The following is a 20,787-nucleotide window of genomic DNA, read 5'->3' on the forward strand; positions in this document are numbered from 1 at the left end:
GAATTGGTGCAAGACTTTATTCCTGAGTTTAATAGGGTAGGAATAGTAAAAATTAAGTATCAGAATAGGAGAAATTATTACAGGTTATGATGGCCTGGGGAGGATAAAATATAACACAATGAAAAAAAAAACAAAAACAAGAAGAGTTTGGTGATTTTAAAAAAGCGCAGGCAATTTAAGATTTGGGTAGTTGGAAAACAAGAAGTGAGTAGAAGGAATTGAAAGCAAATGACAAAGAGGGGCATAACTGTGTTGCTTGCTTTATAATCTCATAAAATACTAAGTGTACCTTTTTTAATATCTAAAACTAATATTTCTAATTTTATCAGCAGGACTTCAGACTATTCTTACAAAATTGATGGCATTGCTATACTATATTAAAAGGGTAAATCTGGCCCAGAAAAACTAAATTTACTAATGGTGATCTAATCAAGTTTCACTTTTGAAAGTGCTGGCTGGCCATTCTTTCATCAGAATTCTCATATGACCTATAAATCACAGAGAATTAATGTGAGAGCGTGATCATCCAAATCCAGTCATGGTTTTGAAACTATAGGTAACTTGTTCAAATTCAACTGAGTATTTCTGCTTAAATAGTTTTATTCTTTCTCATACAAATCAATAGAGTAGAGTTATTTTTATGAATCCATGTGAATAAGGATGTTTGAGGTCAATTAGCAGCTGTTAGCATCCTTTTTTAACAGCTAATTCTGTTAAACTAAATACAATTTTAGATATTTCACCTCACCATTTTTTCTCCAATGAAGATTTTAAATTAGCTAATGCTAACTTTAGCGTATTAAAACCATTTTCATTAGCAAACACAATGACTTTCAATGTTCACCTGAATTACAGTGAACATTTTTAAAAAGTTTTAGGTAGAACTAAACATTAGTACAGATTTATAAATAATTTTTAGTTTAAATATAGAGAACACTGACTTCTAAGATTATGGTTGCTAAATGCAAGAAAACATTGCACATTTTTGGGGGGTCTTTGTTAGGGGATTTTTGTTTGGTTTTTTTTTTTTAATAAGGTAAATTGCTAAGCAAAGTAGAATTCAGTTAATGGTCTAAAATCTGATCAAAACTAAGCTGGATTGTCCTGTGTCTAATATGATATGTATGTTCAGAGGCTTAAATAAGCTAATATTTGTATTGGCTTAAAAGTCTGCTTCCTGGAGGTCAGTCACAGTAAGAACATCCATCTTCTCATTAAACTATAAAAATGATACCATTTTGGAAGTTTCTGTGGTTTGTCTTGATTTTATTGGTTTCCTGTGTCTGGCATGCACATTTTGCCAGTGCCAGAATCCTGAAGTGATATCTGTTGGAAAATTTTCTGTCTGACAGTAAAGATCAAGAGACTGTCTTTTTTTTTTTTAATGTTAATGTGGATTTTGCCCACTTTGATTTCACAAGATTTAATATCTTCAGGCATGCAAGAACATTATGCTCCTCTGTTCTGGTCAGTATTTTTAAGTCAAATTTCAGCTGGCATTGAAGAAGAAAAAAAGCATATATACTGGCAGTGCTTAGCTGAATAAATACAAACTACATATAAATATCACCATATTTGTATTAATGAGTCTTTTGCATATCCTCGGGTTTCTTTTTTAAACAATTCCTTAAAACACATAAAAGCTTTACATAACAGATAAGTTAGAGTAGTCAAAGTGTAGTTTTGGGGTTAGTTATTTTTTTTGTTTTTTCTTTTTTGACTGCCATTATGCTATTTCCTCAGCAAAAACAAGATGAAAGACTTCCCTTCTTTGCCCTAGCCCACATTTATATATATGCCAGCAGTGGCACATGGAGAGAAGGAATTTTGTGGATTTTCTGAAAAAGTTAAAATAGTCTGCAATAGGAATTTCCCCAAAATTAATAATTGTTTGATCTGTCTTCAGAACAGTCCACTGAAGATTTCTGTAGTTTCTGAGGTTAGAGTTTATTATTCTAATCTTATTTACTCGACCTTGAAGTTAGTTCACTGACGTCACTATTTGTCTTCAAGGGAACACTGACTACTAAACTTTACAGCTAAGAATTTGTTTTCATTCCTGCTTTCAAGTTTTAGACTTGCTTCATAGTGATGGCATGAAAGTGGAACAGTAATTTAAAATATACTTACTCTACCTCTCCTCCTCTACAGCAAAGGACAATATTTGATGTGCAGCCTCATTTTTATTTTCCCATGCAGAGTTACACAGCTATAATTAAGCACTATGAGACTAGATGCCTGAGGAAGTTCTTTTTTACCTGAGACTCACTGACTTCTGTGGATCAACACAGGTGTTACAAAAAAAACAGCCCAACTTGCAGAATTTGTTTCATGTTTGCCCAGTACCAAGTGTAATAGACCACTGTCCTCTGGCAAGTATTTGAAAAACAAAATCCTTCAAATTCTGGTAGAAAACTTCATTAGGGTCTGTTCTGAATCCTCTTCAAAAAATACAGCACAATTTAAGGCAACACAGCAAAGTAAGAGATGGGGAGGTATTACCAATTATTAGAATTAATATTTAGACTACAGTGGTCTAGAGCATTAACTAAGACTATTTTCATATCCAAATATAAATAATAAATAACACATTGCTAAGTGTAAAGTTTTAGAGCCAGTTGTGAAATCCAATTAACTGTTGTTTAATTGCCTTTCATGAAAGAGTGTTTCAGCCTAAAAGTACGGAGCAGTAACAAGGCTTTATACTGTGTAACAGTGCACATGGCTCAGAAGTCTTGGGTGCTCAGTGTGTTCCTGGTAGGCAAGGCTCTTATGGATTCAACTCACTACCTGTGTCTAGAAAGCTGGGTAATATTTATTGCTATGTTAATTAAAAAAATAGGATAATTGCCATCCATATCTGAAAATCTTGCGAGCCTGCTTGAGAGTCTGAAAATAAGGACCATTTTGCACAGTAAATCAGAGTTTAGTCCCGATTTGCTGGCATGCCTTGTAATAAGGGAAAAGGATGTATTTACAAATTTTTGGCCTGAGGACTCTGATCACAAATCTATATCTGAACCCAGCTTTCACAAGGAAAGACTCTGAACATACATATTCAGTTGAACTTTTCAAAAAGCTCCCACCAACTATCACAAATTTTAAGCCAAATAAAGCAGTTCTGGAGTACAAACATTTTATGCAGAGTCTGTAAAGTGCTTATTCCACTCTCCTTGACGCTCTCCAGTAGCAAGGAGTACTGTTTTGGGCACCATACTTAAAGAAAAATGTAGACACCCTGGAGACACTTCAGAGAGAAGTAGAAAGAATGAGCAGCAGTCTAGAAGGCACTATGAGGGAGGGTGGAAGGAACTGGCATTGTTTAGTCTAGAGAAGGGAGAGCTAAGAAAGATGGGATGTCAGCCCACAAACCATGAGCAATGTTTCTGCAAAACAGAAAACATCAACTATAGATTGGGAGCCAAGCAATGAAAAGTACACAGCAGAGGATCTTCAATCTTGTGGCTAGAGTAACTTTTCTTAAATAAATTGGTTAAATGCTTAATTAAGCTAGCTACATTTAATTTTCAGTTTAAAAATTAAGTCCTGGTATCTGAAAAGATATAAAGCACAAGTAAACTCTGTATATAAACTGTAACTTCTAGGCCAATTCAGAAGCCTTGACAATAAACTTTCTAGGATGTCTGGAAGATTTTTATATTAAACAAGTGCCTGCAGTAAGTTGTGTCCACTTAACATGAGAGGATACTAGTTTTGCTGAATGCAACCAAGTTGAACATAATTAGTGCAAAGTTTATAAGTAGTAGGACTTTATTTTCATTTGGGTTTTTATTTCATTTTTCAGACCAGCAAGAAAATCTCCTGGGGTGGAAGGGGTTCCATCCCAATTTTTACTTGAATTATTTTCTTTTTGTGGGCCACTGAACAGAGGTATTAGTTTTGCTAACAGTTGTAGTAGTTAATTTTGTGTAAGATCTGACCCTCTTTCTATTCTGAGTCTATAATGTCTCCAGAATTGAAAAGGGCTTTAGAAACTTCTAAACCAGCTGTTTTGAATTTTTTTGTCCTTAATGAGGAAACTGGTTTTCCCTTTTTGTATCAATATTCTTTAATTCTGAATGTTTTGGACCTCAGTTTTCAGCCGTGTCTTCTTGCTTCATTCCTACTTCTTTCTAGGGGTCTAAACAATAAATATATATAAGTAAACCAGAACATTGCATTTAGATATACACATTGGAAAATCATAAATGTTAAAGGACATTTTGGGCTCATATCCTTCTGAATTGAAACATGGAACTTTATACTTTCTGTGCAAGGAGGAGTATTTATATCACTCATATTTACTTTATTTGTACTTCTAGAGACCTGATAACTTAGAAGAGACCATTTACTAGTCAGAAAAGAGGATCAACCTGGGCTCCCTTTCCCACAGGGCTACTAGAAATCATCAGATATGGCAGGTAGAAGTTACTCCATCACAACTGTATTTTACTTAATATATATTGTGCCATACCTTCTTAACTCCTTAAGGATGCAAGTTTTCTGGAGTACTTACCTGCTTGATAGAGTGCTATCACATACAAGTGTAGTGAGAGTAAATTCTGAGTTGCAGTCATTTAGCTTTTATAGGTCTCAATAACAGATCTCAGTGCAACAAGGATCAACGGTACAGTCCTCATCTTTTTTTAAATAGAAACTCTAATTGGTCTGGCTTGGAGGATTAGCCACTGTTTTCTAAACCAGTGAGAGAGTAAAAAATAGCACATAGATACTGTGAATCACAGTTCTGCACTGTAACAAGGAGACATCATTCCTGAAAGCACCTTGAAAATTACATCAACAATGAAACTTGATTATAGGACTACTAATGTGCCCTTCTGCGGTGGGTCACAGGTGCTCAGAAAGGAATAGTATAAACATACAAGCCCAGAAATGTCAATTCAATAAGGTTGACTGTAAACATAAAATCAGCTTTTAGGAGATCAAGGAACACCACTGCTTCTTGATTTATTTTAGATTCTGCACCAAAAAAGCTAAACAAGGGGAGTTGAATAATAGAGATGTGCAAAAAGAAAAGGAGCAATGTCCAGCCAATTAGAACTCGCCCTAATCCCAAGAAAAAAATATTCATCTCATTGCCCTTCCTAACTGGCCCAGCTTGCATATAAACAGGTGATAAAACAATATTCTTTGAGAACAGTTACATTTCAGCTGGAGGGCAAAGATGCACATTTGTTCTGTACAGTACTAAATGAATAGACGATACAAGAATGCATCAGTCCAGTGAGTTACATGTCTACACCTCCATTGTCTGGAGCATAACTTATAAAGCTGCTTCTGCACTTGAGACATGTGCCTAATATAGCTGTGGGTGAGAGCATCTGAACATTCCTCAGCTGTGCCTGCAGGAGGAATAGTGCAAAAATGTTCAATCTCCCACATTTATAGCTGTTGTGAAATGCTGGTATGCTCTAGCAATCAGCATTAATACTTGAGTTTGTTTTGTGGATTTTTATTTAAATGACACTAATTTAAGTTTGAAGAACTTAAATCTATATGTGATGTGGATTTAGATATGAGTGTGCCTTGTGTCTATATGAATGTTGGAGATCAAGAGGTTGAAATAGGAGTTTTCTACCACTCTTAAATACATGTGGGTCAACTTTAAATATTGTATATGTGTAATTAACTTCTGTAGTGGTGCCTTCCTGGGCAGCTGCAGGCTGTAGAAATGTAGGTTATATGTAGGTACAAAAACAGGTGATATACAATGGTTTCTATGATGCCACTGAATTCATAAATTTTGGAGTTTAATCATGAAGATAAACACTGTAACTTAATAAAAATGAAAACAAAGATGACTTCTAAAGTGAGGCAATGCAGTGTATTTTCATATATGTGATAAACTATTTCGAAGAAATCACTAGCCAGTGAAATCACTCAACTGGCTCAATTTGTCCTTTTACAAAAATAGATTTGGTGTCGTGCAGTTGTGCTGCATGAGAATCCATTATTTATAATGGACTTTTAGGGGAAGTTTTTTTCAGGACAGATTAAATATTTGGACTTCAGGACTGTGGGAAGCCACACATTACTTAGAATGAATGTCTGTTGTTTAATTCAGGTATTGGCCTGTATTCTGGGGAGTTGTAGCACTTGAGGACTTTGAATGTCATTCAAACTTACCTTAGCTCCTACCCATCAGCGTTGCCTAGAACCTGACTTGACTGGACCAGAGATTCTGGCTCACAAAGTGTCTGTGCAGTGGAAGGCAAAATAATCCCTGAAAAGCATGGTAGAAAAGATAATTGGTGGAGTCTTATTTTTATCTATACATGTGGCCCACTGAAGGTGAATGCCATTTGCTGGAAAATGGTAACATCTGGTAGATTTATTTTCAGTTAGAAACGTATCTTATTTTACTTTGTGACTGCATTTTTGTCAAACAAAACCTTACTGTTTTCAATTGTTAAGTGTTTGAAATTCTGCTTTGAATCGGTCACGGTAAAGCTGGACATATCAGAAAATATTTAGGAAAGGTGATATATACTGGGTAACAAGGGAGGATAAATGCTCAAACTAATGCATTCTATCAATGTTATTTAGCACTGCTATGGAGGAGAACTCTAGAAAATGACCTTTTGCCTCAGTTTGACCAGATTGTAAATGCCTGGCCTCATTAATCCAGAATGCTAGGTTAGCCTTTGTTCTAAATTCCCTCTGATGCATTACAAGATATCCTAGGCCATTGTTATGTGGTTACTTTAATCTCCCAGATGCCTGCACTGCTGCCAGAAAAGATTGGCCTTGTTTTTTCTTCTCTCCAATAACCCATTGCCTTTTGCCTGCTGGTTTTCATGTCCTACCTCTAGTATGCAAGAAAACTAGTATCAATGAAACAAAAAAATCAGTGTGCTGACACACAAAGGTCATACGTTCATCTGCTAGACTGAAGAACCCATTACCAATTCTTCCTGTCTAAACTATGAAGGAAAGAAAACTATTTGAAAAGAGTAATTTAGCCATCTCTTATCCATAGGTAAAGTAGGTGGGTTTTTTTCCCAACACCTGAATCATTCTTTTGACAATTCTTTGAACTCTCTCCAAGTTGTAGCATTAAGCTTGAATTGTACTCACTAGACTGTCAATAGGAACAGTCATTCCATTGCCAGGTGCAGAAGTAAAGTTAAAATTCTTCTCCCTGTACACTAATCAAAAGGATTGTATTAACCTTTTTTTTAATGACTGGCAACACGTGGTGGCCGCTGTATGATTATTCTCATATTCTTCTACAAGGCCCAGCAGCATCTCCTGTAGTTACAGCTATAGCTGGATTTTATACATGGCTGTTGTGTTTTAACTGTATGTGCTCACCTTCACAGCACCACTAACAGTGATCTGACCTTCACTTTTTATCACTGTCTGTTGCCCTGTAAAATATTTATGGTGAGATACTCCTCAATCACTGTTACTCTAATTGCAATTGTGCCATTGTGTTTCTTTCTGAATACTACTAGAATCCAGATAGAGAGCTTCCATGTTTCAAATGGGAAGGTGGACAGGGTCTAAAAAGCTCCTCTCTAATATGTAAGTAATCCATGGCACATGGGCATTGACATTCTTCCCCTTCCTTTTCAAAGACCCTTTCATTTGTGAGGAATGTCATGTCCCTTTCTGAGCATTTTCTTCTTGAGGCTAAACCACCTCAGTTTGTGCAACTTTTGTCATACTAAATTTGTTCTTATCATTAATAATCTTTGAATTCTCAAGTGGTTCATATTCTTCTTGGTGTGCAGTACACTATACACAGTATTTCAGGCAAAGCCCTACAATTGTTGAGTATAGCACAGAACAGGAATATTTTACCCATCTTGCAGGCTCTACTCTTGGTTAGATATCTCAGTATTGTGTTTGCTTTTCTCAAAACAGCATGATAGTGTTGACTTCTGCTTAGCTTGTGGTTCAGTACATTCCATGGGCTCTTTTAAGAAGAAATGCCACCAGCCACTTGTTTTCCATCCTATATTTATGTAGCTGACTATTCTTGTCTTAATGTAGGGTGTTACATTTATCCCTCTTGAATAGTACCCAGGCAGTGATGACAGCCCTCTTCATCTCTTCATTCTTCCTGTAAGATCTTTGCCAATATTTTTGTGTTTCTTATTTCAAAACCCACAAGATACACAGGACTAGCTAGTCTATGGATTTTTTTTTTTTTTTTTTGCCTTTGGATTCATATCTTTATTTGTTTTGAAGGCATAGTGAGTAAGGGTGTTAGATAAGCACCAGCTCTATTAGCAAGTACTTTGTATGTGGATAAGGGGACTAGAGAAGAAACTTCTCAATTTGTGGGGTAAACTCCATAAATTCTGATTTGTTTAACCAGAGATTAAATCCCAACGTGAAGCAAACAGCATTAACAAGAAAAAGGCAGGAGCTGACATTGGTTAAACCTTTGTAAAATTCCATGACGTCAAGCAGATGATTAGACTTTCAGTCAGGAGAAAGACCTCCAGCATACATAGACTTCCTTTGTGTTTCCTTGCAGTGCAATCATGACTTCTCGTGCAAAGTAATCAAGGAATTAGATATAAAGAAAGCATCTCTTCTCAGTATTTTATAGAAATAGGTCTTCTCACAGTGTTTAGCTCACACTTCATAGGCAAAAATAAATCACTCTTCAGCAATTTATGCTGGAGCCAAAACTGGTTCTGAGCACACCTGAGAATATGGCAGAAATAAGAAAATTTGTTTAAATAAAGGTATCATTAGAGTGAGTCTAAGCACTGTTTTTATATCACAAAATCTTCTACTGGTAAATGGAAGTATTTGGGTTTAGTAGCTGATTAAATTTAGCATATTTGCTTCAAAATACAAAAAGCACCAGGATTTGTTTTGACCTCACTTCTACAGTTTTGGAATCACTGTTCAAACACTCTTTATTTAAATTTAGTAAAACCAAAACTGGGATAAAATGGAAAAGAGCACTGAAATCAGTCTGAGCCTTGAATTTTGGCCTGCTCTAGATGCTGGAGTTTTGTTAATCTCTGATTCAATACCTCTAGTAACCCAGAAGCAGGCCAAGAATAACTTTGAAGCACCTATTTTTTTATTGTTTGTTTAATATACCATTGCTCAAAAAAAATCACAGTTATTGATTAAGGTTATGTAGCAGACTGCAGTGTGGCATTGACTTTGATAATTACAGAAATATAAGAAACAGTATTCATGGGCCTAGTCACAGGGTCAGAAAATACAAATATAGAGAAAAATTCTGTCCTCTCCAAAGGATTTTATTTTCAAATTTCCTGATATTCACCCTGCAATCTGGACTCTCTATAGCATTAATCTCACAAAAAGTGAGGGTTTGTTAACAGATTTCCAAAAGTGTAGGCCTTACATCAAAGTGAGAAGATAATGTGCACACAGCCCTGAAGCATTCAGTTTGTAGTATGACTCTCTTCTTTAAATTCAATTTGACTATATCATCTTCCAAAGAGTTTGCCAGCAGTAATCTACTGGGCTTCACATTCCATGGATAAGCAGGGTGATGCTGTACTCTTGCTCTAGTATTTGCTAACATAGTGAAGGCAGCCTTGATTTAGTGTTTTCTTACTTCAGAAAGATCAGAAAACATAGTCTAACCAGAAGTGTGTGTGCCTTGGTTATATGTAACCAAAACACATCCAAAAACCCCACAGAACACAAAAAATTCTGTGCTGAGAATAAGCAGAAAGTTCCACCTGATTTTAAAATGAGACATCAAAAATGGAATAACCTCTCTTTTGGCTTTTCAGTGTTACCTGAGTGCCTCTTGGCACACTTAGTGCAAATTTTTATTACAGTTACACAGGTTTTTCTCCCATATAATGTAAATTGAGATTTGGATTTTTCTTTTTTGACAAACCAGTTTAAGTAAAATTAACTTGATGAGGGGAAAAATAGTTTTGTTTGAATCAGGAAATAAGATACTTGGCAAAACTGTATTTTGAAGAAAAACTTCCCAAAAACTTAAACCTAAAATCCTTTGTGTCTGCTAGAGTGCTTGACCTTTCCTACTTTTCTCCACTTGCTATGGATAAGTGCTTCCTCCTATGAATTGTAACATGGTAGCTTTAGCTCTGCAGCCTTTATGGCTCCTGACACTAATTTCAGTGCCTGTCCCAGCTTCTACTGGAATTGCTTCATTTATTTTATAGAGTTTTGCCTAAATTTTCCACTAGTAAAACTATTGGATCTCACAGATCCTGCAGTTGCATAGTTTATTTTCAGAAGGAGAAGGTAGGCTGGTAGTTTAATTTGGGAGCTGGGTTCAAGCCCTGTAACCACATACCTGTCACTCCTGGCTTTACCTACAAAAGCCCTAACTTCTGGCAGCAGAAGTTAATTTGTTGTGCTGGGTCCAGGGAGACAGGAGCTATTGGGAATGCACTGTATGGAATTTGTGGCTCAATATCTTCAGGGAGAAAAAGGAATCATAGCAGGGTCTCCCCCGTTCTTTATCCATTGAGTTATAAGTATGCTTCTCTGTGAAGGACATGACAATAATCTTGCTCAACACTTGCCTAGTGGACCAACTGTCTTGGATGTCAGAAACAAAGGAAATCTTCCTTAAAGGAAGATTTATGTAAGAAGTCCTGACAAGGACTAGCCTGCAGACCCATATAATCAAGGTCTACCTATACCAACAGCAGTTCCACCCCTCAGTTTCTTGTGACAACCCTCCTCTGCACCAAACCTCTCCTGAAAGTTGTCACCTCTCACCAGCCTGCACTGCATGGCATCCTGCTTCTTTGCCAAAATCATCTGGATGAGCTGAGACATGAAATTAAGCTGTTCATTCACCTATCTTCTTGTACCGCTAGAAAAATGGTTCCCGTTGGTGAGCAAGGCTAACCCACGCAGCTGTTCTTCAGCTAATTCAAGAAATTTTGTCTCAACAAAATTCACTGGAAGCAGGGGGGTTACCCAAATAGCAGTAATGTATACAGCCATCTCATTTAAACTGCTGCTCCAGCCCTGACAGAGGCGTAGAAAGTTGAGTGACTGAGGCACAGCCAAATTTTGTGGGTTCAACATAGACTGAATTACCATAGCAGAACAGTTATGAATTATTGTACAAGTTTGTCACATGGCAACTAAGGTCATATTATTTATAATTTTCAGCAGTCTTGGAACCTGTAGCCAGGCTCTGCAAACACAGAAGGCCTGGTCCCTTTCCAAAAAAGGAATGGGAACAAAGTCAGAGTGCAAGAGGATGGCTGAAAGAACTGAGGTTTAAACCAAAGCCAGCTGCCTCCTAGGAAAATGCAGTTTCTCCTGAGTCCTCTCTTGACAGTTTTGACAGGTTTATAGCAGAACCAATATAATTTCCAATAGCAAAATTACCTTCATAACCCCTGCAATTCTTGGATTACCCTGACAGTCTAGACAGCACAGATGTGTCTGCACTAAGCTGGTGATTCTTCTCTCACCTGCAGCACAGCAGCTGTTTTTTCTGTTGATGGCTCTTTCATTTTGTAGGTGACTAATGCATCAAGCTGCTGGAAAATGAGCCAGTCAGCATTCAAATATGCAGCTCAAATCTCTGATTTTTAATTTTTGAGCACAGATGCAGCATTTCTGAGGAGAAAGGTCAGACAGAGACCATACTACTATCCATCACTTGACATGAAGTTTTTACGTTTTCTCAGTAAGGGCCAAATTGCCTTGTGAAGTAGTGCCAGCACCAAGAATAGAATTTCTTTATTTGCCATGTCTGCCTTTCAGCACCATTCTGTGTGGTTTTTTCCATTGACAGAGTTCACGTTTTGTTCAGGAAAAGTCTATGTCTACCCTCTATCTGTGAGCATGTGTTTTCTTTTTCATAAGTTCTATTTGTAAGCTAATGGGTGTTATAGTTGCCTTAATGAGATCACACTGAGGCTCAGGCTTTCCAGGCAGTCACAGGCAGGTTTGTGAGGAGTACATGGTTGCAGCTGCTTTGGGTGGGAGCACTGATATGCATGCTTAACCCTCTGGCTCACTTCTTCTCCTTTCCTCACCCACTGATTAGCTGACCTAAAGATTTCCCTGGAAATCCATTTGTCAGGCTGTAAAGTCTTGGCTCTGTTTTTGAGAATAAGAAATAAATTGTAGGTCTACTTAGTAGGCGTGTCTTGCTCAACAGCATCAAGGACCATGCAATCAATTGCATTTCTGACATAAAACAGGTTTGAGCTGAAGGTTTGATTAAGATCCAGACCATGCTGTTATATATAGAAATAAAGTAAATGCAGGGTCCTGAAATATTTGCAAAAATAAACACCAGCAACCAAGCCCACCCTGCAACAAATCATAGGCAGCCTCATAAAGGCCCTTTACAGTCCCTGACAGACATGATGTAAGTGCTGAGTGGCCTGGGCAGCCCCTCCTCAGTCCCTGCCTGCTCTGGAAGCTCTATGTATATCCAGGCAGGCACACTCCCTCCCTCCTGAGGGTCTGCCACTGCACGGAAAAGGACAGAGCTGCTTTTTGAACTGGCATTGAGACTTTCCCTGTGTTCTTCAAAACCCACCTGGACTCCACTGTTACAGTTGTAAGAGAGGCACCCACATGAAATACAGGAGGCAGGGAGTGGTATGACTTTCTGGGGAGAAGCTTTAAGGGCATTATTAATTTCATTCAAGTTATATTCATGTCCCACTAAACTAGGGCCAGACTGTGATTTATTGTAGGACCTAACTGCCCTTGCATGTTGTGGGCTGTACAGGAACAAGTAGTAGCGAACTTAAACTCCTAAGAAACAATCCAAAATCATAAGGGGAGAGAATTGGGTAGAGCTAACACTATAAAACAACAAAGCACCTTAGGAAAGCTAAAGAAACTAAGCACATATTTATAGGCAGAAGTCTGGTTTTGGGTTGGTTTGTTTGTGCGTTTTTTGTTTTGTTTTTGTTGCTCTTGGTTTTTTATTCTCTGTCTCTTATGGGTTGATTCAAAACTATGACAAAAAGGGGCTATTTTAAGATTCAGGAGATTTGTCTCAAAATATTTCTGGAACAGTTGTTCTTGAGGGAAGTATGTATGCCATTACTAGTTTTGCATATTGGAACTGTAACATAGGGAATCACATTTCTCAGTCACCTTCAGGGATCCCTTGGAGGTTTTCCATAGAAACCCTTCCACTCTTCCCACTTCCACTTCATAGTGCGTAAGTTAAAACGCTGGCTTTCAAAAAAAAGTTTCTCTCCTGTTTAGGTTCTATTTTCTCCCTATAATTTCTCTACAGGCTTTCTTGAAAGAAGAATATAGCAGGGTAATTTGATGCTGAAGATAAAATATTCTGTCCTATTATCTCATTTTACCTTCTTAATTACTGTATCTTACCTAAACAAAGCAACTTATTTGCAGCAGGGGACACCATCTGTCACTTATTGTGTGTTAAATATTGAAATATTTTTATCCTGAAACAACCACCATCTGGAAATAGTTAGCATGGGAAAACAATAAAAAGCCCATCTAAGTTCACAAGTGTTACTGCCTTGAACAAGAAGATTAGCATTCCCATTCATTTATTTATTCTACCAATATAAACACAACATTAAGTAATTTTAAAATCCAGTTTGGAAAGCTCCTGATGTTGCTTATGTGTGCTAAAGCCCAAGCTGAGGTTATCATGTTTGCCTTGCAGCAACAAATGTTCAATTTGCACTCCATAAAGCATTGTGCACAGGTTGTAGATGGCTGTAGGACATACTTCCCTTAAGGATCACTGTTCCAGAAAGGCCCTCATATCACTCTAATATTCCATATCCTTCAGATTGATTTGGTTTATATTTGAAGCCAGAGCACTGAGCATCTTCTGGCATTGAGCTGGTAGGCTATGGAAGAAACAGAAGTATCCTCAGAATGTTTTCTGTTCTCTGGTGGATATCTTTGATATTAATGAATACAACTCCATATCATGAAGATAAAACTTTTAAAAACAAATGGCACCTCTGCCATCTCTTTTTACATTAGTGGCACATTGAAAAGAAGTATAAAATCTGCTTAACACAACATTGTGTCCTCCATTGGAAAAAATATACCTCTTTCTAATCAGTAATTATTTGCTTGAGTAAATATTAGCTCTTCAAACAACAGCTACATTGGAAGTAGCTGCAGCTATCTCAGTTGCATATGTCAGTCTGAGCAGTTTTTCTGTTTGCTTCTTTTCTAATCCTTGTTTTTTGCACTTCAAGAGAGAATAAGCTAAATTCAAATCTTCTAATCATACCAAGGCAATTCCACAAGCAAGACAACATATTTATTTGGGCATGTAACTCCTAGTTTATTATTTTAAGATTTTGTGAAAACTGTCTTTGATAGTTAATATCCTAACTTCAACATCTGATAGAAAAGCAGGTCTATTACTATTACCCAATGATCCTTTCCCAGTTCACAGGACTTATTTCTAGGTTCATCAGGCCAGTTTAAACAAGTTTATAATGATGCTCTTTACCTGCAAGTGACATTCTTCTTGTGCAACTTTTTGGGCTAGATCTGTGACTCCGCCTGTAGACACCATACCCTAATGTTAATAAATGCTGGAGGGATCAACACTTACACCTCAGCCACTGCATTACAAACCAAAGAAAGTTGGCTGTCAGACAAAATTGTTCCAGCCAAGAAACTGTAGTGCTTCTCTCTTCATATACCAAGTATTAGACAAGACAGGAAGACAGAGGAGCCATTGAAGCAAAATATTAGCCCAACTCTGGCTGGCAAGAGAGCTTCAACACAGGAAGTCTCCCCTTGCTCCTCCCACCCCAAGGTTCCCACAGCTGTTCAGCATTTCTTTATGGTGCTCCTGCCAAGCAGGTGTCTCTGCTTCCCTGAAGGGCTGGTGACAAATGACTATTGGACTTCAATTTCTGCAGTGGAAACTGTTTCCATTACAAGGGTAAGTGAAATATATCCAAGGGACTGATTCTGGCATCCCAAAGCTCGCATGTTTTTATAACCTATACCAACACAGCCTTATCCTTTCCACAGGTCAGTTCAATGATTTCTTTGTTCCTCAGCTCATGAAACACGAGTTGGCAAACATCACCTCCACTACAGCAGGTACTCCTCTAAAACCCCTGGTTTAGAGGCTCAAACCCAGATCTGCTCAGAACTTCATATTCAAGAGATTATTAATGCAAGAGAACCACTGCAAAAAGCTTACACACACATTCCTTCCTTAAGCATAACTTAAATACTGTCAACACTTCTTTCTTTGCAGTCTAGTTATTCCTACATTAATAATTCTGCAGTTTAGTGCTGAACAGAAGAATTGCATCATATTGTAACAATTTGACCAACCCTAAACTGAGTCTGCCAGAGGTTGATTAACAAACTGCAAACTGTGACAGATATTTAAATTACTTGGTGTTTTTAGTTGATCATGCATGATCAGAGCATTTCCAGCTTTCTAATACATTCCTCACATACAAGGAAGGCAGCTTGAGCTATACTTCAGAATAAGGCTCATGTCAAGTGTTCCTTTAATACATGTTTATAGGAACCAAGCCTGTACATTAAGATGAATCAACATTTTACTACATGTTTTTTTTTATATTTTCAACATTTTCCAGAAACACTGGAATATCTCTTAATCACAAAGTACATGATTTGTCTCTGTTTTTGAGAGAAGGCTCACCAAAGTCCTTCAGGATATGCCTGTAGGGGAATGGATATGACAGTATCTAGAGTAACCATGCTAGCAAAATTCAGTAGCAAGAAAATAACTCTTGAAACTTTATTACCATTCAAATCCTGCTATCTGCATTTCAGTTATGCTAATTAGCAATCAGGTTGCTTATTTAAATAGTTATCTATACCACAGAGAGTGTTTTCTGTAACAGCTGACAGTTTATTTGGGTGTTAAACTCTACACTGCTCTGGCACTACTACTTAATCTCACAGCCCAGATACCTATCTTAATGAACTTTTCATGCTATGGCTTTGCTCATGGGTGACACAACTTAAAACTGATACTTTGTTCAAAAGTTCAGAGTAGCTGTGCAAGCAGTGTTTCATTTAAAAAGCATTGATTCCCAAAATTATTATAGGAGCTTCTCCTAGACAAATTTTTAGAGTCTTTCCCCAGATTAAAAATAATATTCAACTCAATACTTAAAAGGTTCTTTATTTTTCTCTTAGGCTTTCAGGAAACCTTAAAAATCAGTTTGACAACAAAGACTGATATTGCAAAGCAGTGGAGGTGCAGTTCAAAAGAAAAAAACCTAACCCATAGTGTCTTCAAATATAAAAATATATATCCAAATTATTACCTAAGGAAAGTGTACCACCATTTCTGTCTTAAGCTGGTCCTGCCAGCTTTTGGATCATAACTCCCACTACAGAGCTCAAGAGCTCACACTGGAAGGAGTATCTCCGAGGTTCATGTCACAGGCATGATTCAGAGCAAACTGCTTTGCTGCAGCATATGAACCCAATCTTAGATTTTCTGAAAGCATTCCATGGTTTTCCCTTGGGCAGTGGGTAATAAGCATCCAAACATCTCCTGGGAAGCATAGGTCATATACACAAAGCCATCTTCATCTTTGTAGTCCCTGTACACTTCTGCCATTGTCAAGGACATACTGGCTAGGCTTTTGTTGTTCACCAGCAGGTAGAAAGCTTGTGTAGCTGTAAGAGCCATCCTACTTCTAATTGAAAAAGAGAGGAGAAAAAGAGGATTAAACATTAGCAAGCTGAATATGATTTCAACTTCAGTCTATGACATGCATTAAGCAGAGCAGTTGCATGAAGTAGGTACAAGAAATGCTGTGTAAAGTTATTGTTACATTCTTCCATCAGCAGGAACTTAACTGGAAGCTCAAAGGCCTGTGCTCTGAGGAAAGGCTTACATGGCTACACCAAAGGTGCTACCGAGCATGAGCTTGGAGATCCCAGTTACCAGGAAAAAGTGTGAGTAACCAAAGAAGAAACCAAAAGCTTCCATAGTGCAGATTTTGTAAAGGAGTCCAGCTCCAGTCTGTTACATTTACTATAAAGTCTACCTTCAAAAAACAAGTCTTTTTCAGAGACATTACATGCAAGGATTACAATCTAAGTTGACCAAGAGCCAAAAGCATCTTTTACAGAAGTTACAATCTAGAAAGATCTTTTTCTATACTTCAAAAAGTATGCTGAAAAACATAGCTTTCACATTTTGTCAGAAAATACCACTGAGTATTTTGGGCGACTTTGTTTCACAAAGAATAATTTAGAACATTTCATTTTGCTCACATTCAAGAGCTGCTTTGAACTTAAGCTAATTCAGCTAGGTGCACTAAGAGAGCAAGGCAGTGGGAGTCATAAGCAGAACAAGATCACAGAGCCCCAGTATCAAGTCCATGAGGCAGGAAAAGAGCAGAACAAGAGTCTTACATAGTCTTTTTTCACTACAATTACAGAGAAGGGAGGGGACTATGAACCCAAAAAAGACCACATTTTTCACACAAATGCACCTATGAAAACATCTGTTTATTATCTTCAAACACTTGCAAGAGAAGGAAGCCATTACACTACTAACACCTTTAGTGTTATCCTCCCACCCACCAAAGGAAGCAAGATGTCCCCAGCAGCACACTAGGAAATACCTTCCCTGGGAACAGCAGCCAAGTCCAGGTGCAAATCCAAACAAGTAGTATGCACTACCCACCTGATGATGGTTATGAACTGTGCCATGGTCAGCTCCTCGGGAACCAGAAACTTGGTTTTGTCCAAGAGAGGAAGGTATTTCTCTTTATGGTACCTCTCAACAATTACCTGTTTTAATTAGAGTCACACTTAGCAAAACCTAAAATATCCATATCCTTTTCCCTCCCCTCACACGCTTCTTTCCTTAAACAGCGGCAACAAGCTCCGATAACAAACCAGAGATTTACCGGGATTTTGGTCGGGAACTTGGCTCGGATCCCTGCTACTTCTTCCCGCCGGGTGGCTGCGGGGCAGAGAAGAGAAGCGTTACGTGTGCGCGCAGCCCCTGCGACCCGCGCAGCCCTCCGCGCCCCCGGCGCCCCTACCGAGACTCTTCCTGAGCTTGAAGGGCCGGTCCGGCTGCGCGCCGGGCGCCGCCCGCATCCTCCCGCCTCGGGGCCGCCGCTGCGCCCGCCGGCCCGCGCCTCGCACGGAGCGGCACCGCCCGGCCCGGCCCCGCCCCGCCCGGCCCGGCCCCGCCCCGCCCGGCCCGGCCCCGCCCCGCCCGGCCCGGCCCGGGACCGCCCGGCCCCGCCCCGCCCGGGGGAGGCGCGGCCGCCGAGCCCGCCCCTCCCGGCCGCCCCGCAGCGCGCTGTTCTGGCTCCGGGACGCTGCCGTGCTTCGTGAGAGGGCTTGGTCTAGCCTGCCCAGTGGTTCAGGGGTGCAGCTCACGGCTGGAGTGGCCCCCAGCTGTCTTCCCTTTCCACGTGAGCAGCCTTCTTCATACCGACAAACAGCTTTCAAGCGATGTCTTTGGTTTGAAAAGAGAACGAGACAATCTACTCCACGTACACAAAAAACTCCAAAAGCAAACAAAAAAAACTACCTCCACCCAAAAACCCAACCACCCGCCCCTGTCATTTTTCATCTCCTCAGGCTACCAGACTGCTTATTTTCTCGAGAGCTGAGTTTTAGCTCTGGTTTTGTCTCTGAGGCACAGTTGTGATTTTAAGGGGTTTCAAGAAGACTTCAAGTCCATCTATTTGGTAAGTATGATTCCTTGCCTTTTGGATTGCTGGTTCACCTGAGTTTGCTTCAGCTGTCAAGACGGCTTTGCAGATGAAGATGGCTCAGCAAGGGCTAAAGTTGACTCCAGTCTGGTGGTTGTGTTTATAAATCATCTCAGTGGGGGTCTGGAACTGAGCCCTATTACTTGTTTGCTTTGCTTATCCCTTTAAAATATAGGAATTTTCATTTTATTTTATCTATCATTCTGATCATGATCTAGTTGATATGGTGCTTAGGGACGTGATTTAGTGATGGATTTGACAGTGCTAGTTAATGGATAAACTCAAGGATCTTACAGGTATTTTCCAGTCTAAACTCTATTATTTTACCAGGTTAAGGGCAACTAGAATTTGCAAATTTTTACAACTTACAGTTTACAAGCTATGGCAAAGTCAATTACTGTCACCCAAGATAATTTTGAAAAGGAACGTCTTTATTAAAGTGTCTGTGTACTATCTACACGTGTCAGGTTTTTCAAACAGCCTCTCCAGAACAGAGTTTGCAGTGGCTGCAGTCCTTAAGGCTGCTGAGCTGTCCTTTTCTCTTGATCTGGAAGCGATGAGCATCAGCCACAGCACAAGCTCCCCCACGTGGCAGCACAAATTTTATTTTGCAGAGTAGATACTTGGCTTTGAGGGACTCATAGGCAAGAGCTCTGAACTTTGAGAAAGGCCTTGAGCCTATGCTAGAATGGTTTGAGTCCAGCTCATCCCTATGATTTGATCTTTGCATGAGGGGAGGTAAGCCCAGGGATTGGCTTAGAGTAGCTAGGTCTAGTTTAAGGGTTTTTGAATAGAGGTGAGGTGAGAGACTGAGGAAGGCTAAGTGAAGGAGGATGTGTGCCAGAGAATTGACATAGTGCCTTAACTCAGTATGGTGAGTTGTATCTAAGAAGATGAAGGAAAATAGGAATAATTTGAAGAGTAAAGAAACTGCATGGACAGCACAGGAACAAAGCCTGTAGGAGACAGGAGGATGTGTGGAGATCACAGAGTGTTTCTTTGGAACTGTGGTCAAGCATGGGGCTTTCCAAAGCTGTTCAGGAAGTGTATCGGTTTTCCCACACCCTCGTTCTGGTTCTACCTAGTAGATTCAGTAGAAAGAGCTGTGATCCACCTTGTGTAGAGAAGAGGGAACCTGCTATCTATACCCATGCTCTGCTTCCTGTGTCACCTCTCACTGCAGGTGAAGTACAAAAGTGTGGCTCCACCCAGGTATCAGCTGCCTTGTTTGCAGGGAGAGGTGGTTTCTTTTCATGTTCATAAACTCCTATGGCAGCATCTGGAAAGGAAAGTGAAAACCTGGTAAGAAGGTGAGCCAAAAAGATGATTTCCTAGCAAGCCTGGTGATCAGTTATGGCTCTAATGTCTGTGAGAGTTAAGAGTGAGCATAAACCCAGGCTTTAATTAGCATGTGCTAATTAATAATTTTCTGGAGGTAGAGAGAATGGGATGTCTAATGTGCCTGCATAGCACCTATACTTGCTTCTGCAGTGAAATACTCAGTTTCAGACCTAAATGTGGAATCTATTCCTTCTTACATCCTTTCCTTTGGAAGTTTTTCTTACACGCACATAATTAATGAGCTGATAGAGCAATTTTGTGTAGAGAATGGAATACTCAGAGGATACTATTGATACAGAAATGGAAGGACAAAAGTTTCTACCTGCTCGAATGTCCAAAGCCAGCACTTACAGGCATCCTTAAGTCCCCAAACATTAAAGGACAAAGTCAGAGTTCTGTATCTTATCTAGTTGTTTCATTGCCACATCCATAGCCTCTTCCAAAGCCCAAGGTCTGCAGCTGTGTGATTGAGTTCTCATGTGTCCACTGTCTCCATATTGAAATGATCTGCTCTGCAAGTGCTCTCAAACACTCCAATGTGTCCCAGGGAGTCAACAATTTAGCCAAAAGCAGCCATCTACTTTTTGCAAATGCTGTGAGACTTGCACTGCTTTCATCTGGATCTGTGAGATACTGTGGATGTAAGGCTCAAGTTATCTGTAGACTAATAATTTAAATATGAATGATACAGTGCTATAAGGACTGAGATTATTTAAGCAACCTAACTGAATAGCAAGAGAAACTGCAGCATGATGTTCTTAGG

At 39.1% G+C, this 20,787-nt stretch overlaps 1 protein-coding gene across 1 annotated transcript; it reads right to left on the reverse strand.

Annotated features, from left to right (window-relative positions):
* Window positions 1-16,100: 16,100 nt before the first annotated feature.
* MAP1LC3C (microtubule associated protein 1 light chain 3 gamma) lies at window positions 16,101-18,057 on the reverse strand. The gene is made up of 4 exons (XM_021527182.3): window positions 18,000-18,057; window positions 17,862-17,917; window positions 17,636-17,742; window positions 16,101-16,637 (listed from the first exon to the last, which is right to left on the reverse strand). The coding sequence occupies exons 1-4, from the start codon at window positions 18,055-18,057 to the stop codon at window positions 16,427-16,429; spliced, it is 432 nt and encodes a 143-aa protein (XP_021382857.1). The 3' UTR covers window positions 16,101-16,426.
* Window positions 18,058-20,787: the final 2,730 nt, after the last annotated feature.

This window comes from Lonchura striata, chromosome 3, assembly GCF_046129695.1.
Source record: "Lonchura striata isolate bLonStr1 chromosome 3, bLonStr1.mat, whole genome shotgun sequence".
Taxonomy (NCBI): domain Eukaryota; kingdom Metazoa; phylum Chordata; class Aves; order Passeriformes; family Estrildidae; genus Lonchura; species Lonchura striata.

What these genes read in the sequence shown, in the direction of transcription:
- MAP1LC3C (XM_021527182.3), bottom strand. Translation starts at nt 18,057, where the DNA reads ATGCGGGCGGCGCCCGGCGCGCAGCCGGACCGGCCCTTCAAGCTCAGG. An exon ending in CAAGCTCAGGAAGAGTCTCG is followed by an intron (nt 17,918 to 17,999) that starts GTAGGGGCGCCG and finishes TCTGCCCCGCAG; the next exon opens with CCACCCGGCGGGAAGAAGTA. An exon ending in AGTTCCCGACCAAAATCCCG is followed by an intron (nt 17,743 to 17,861) that starts GTAAATCTCTGG and finishes TAATTAAAACAG; the next exon opens with GTAATTGTTGAGAGGTACCA.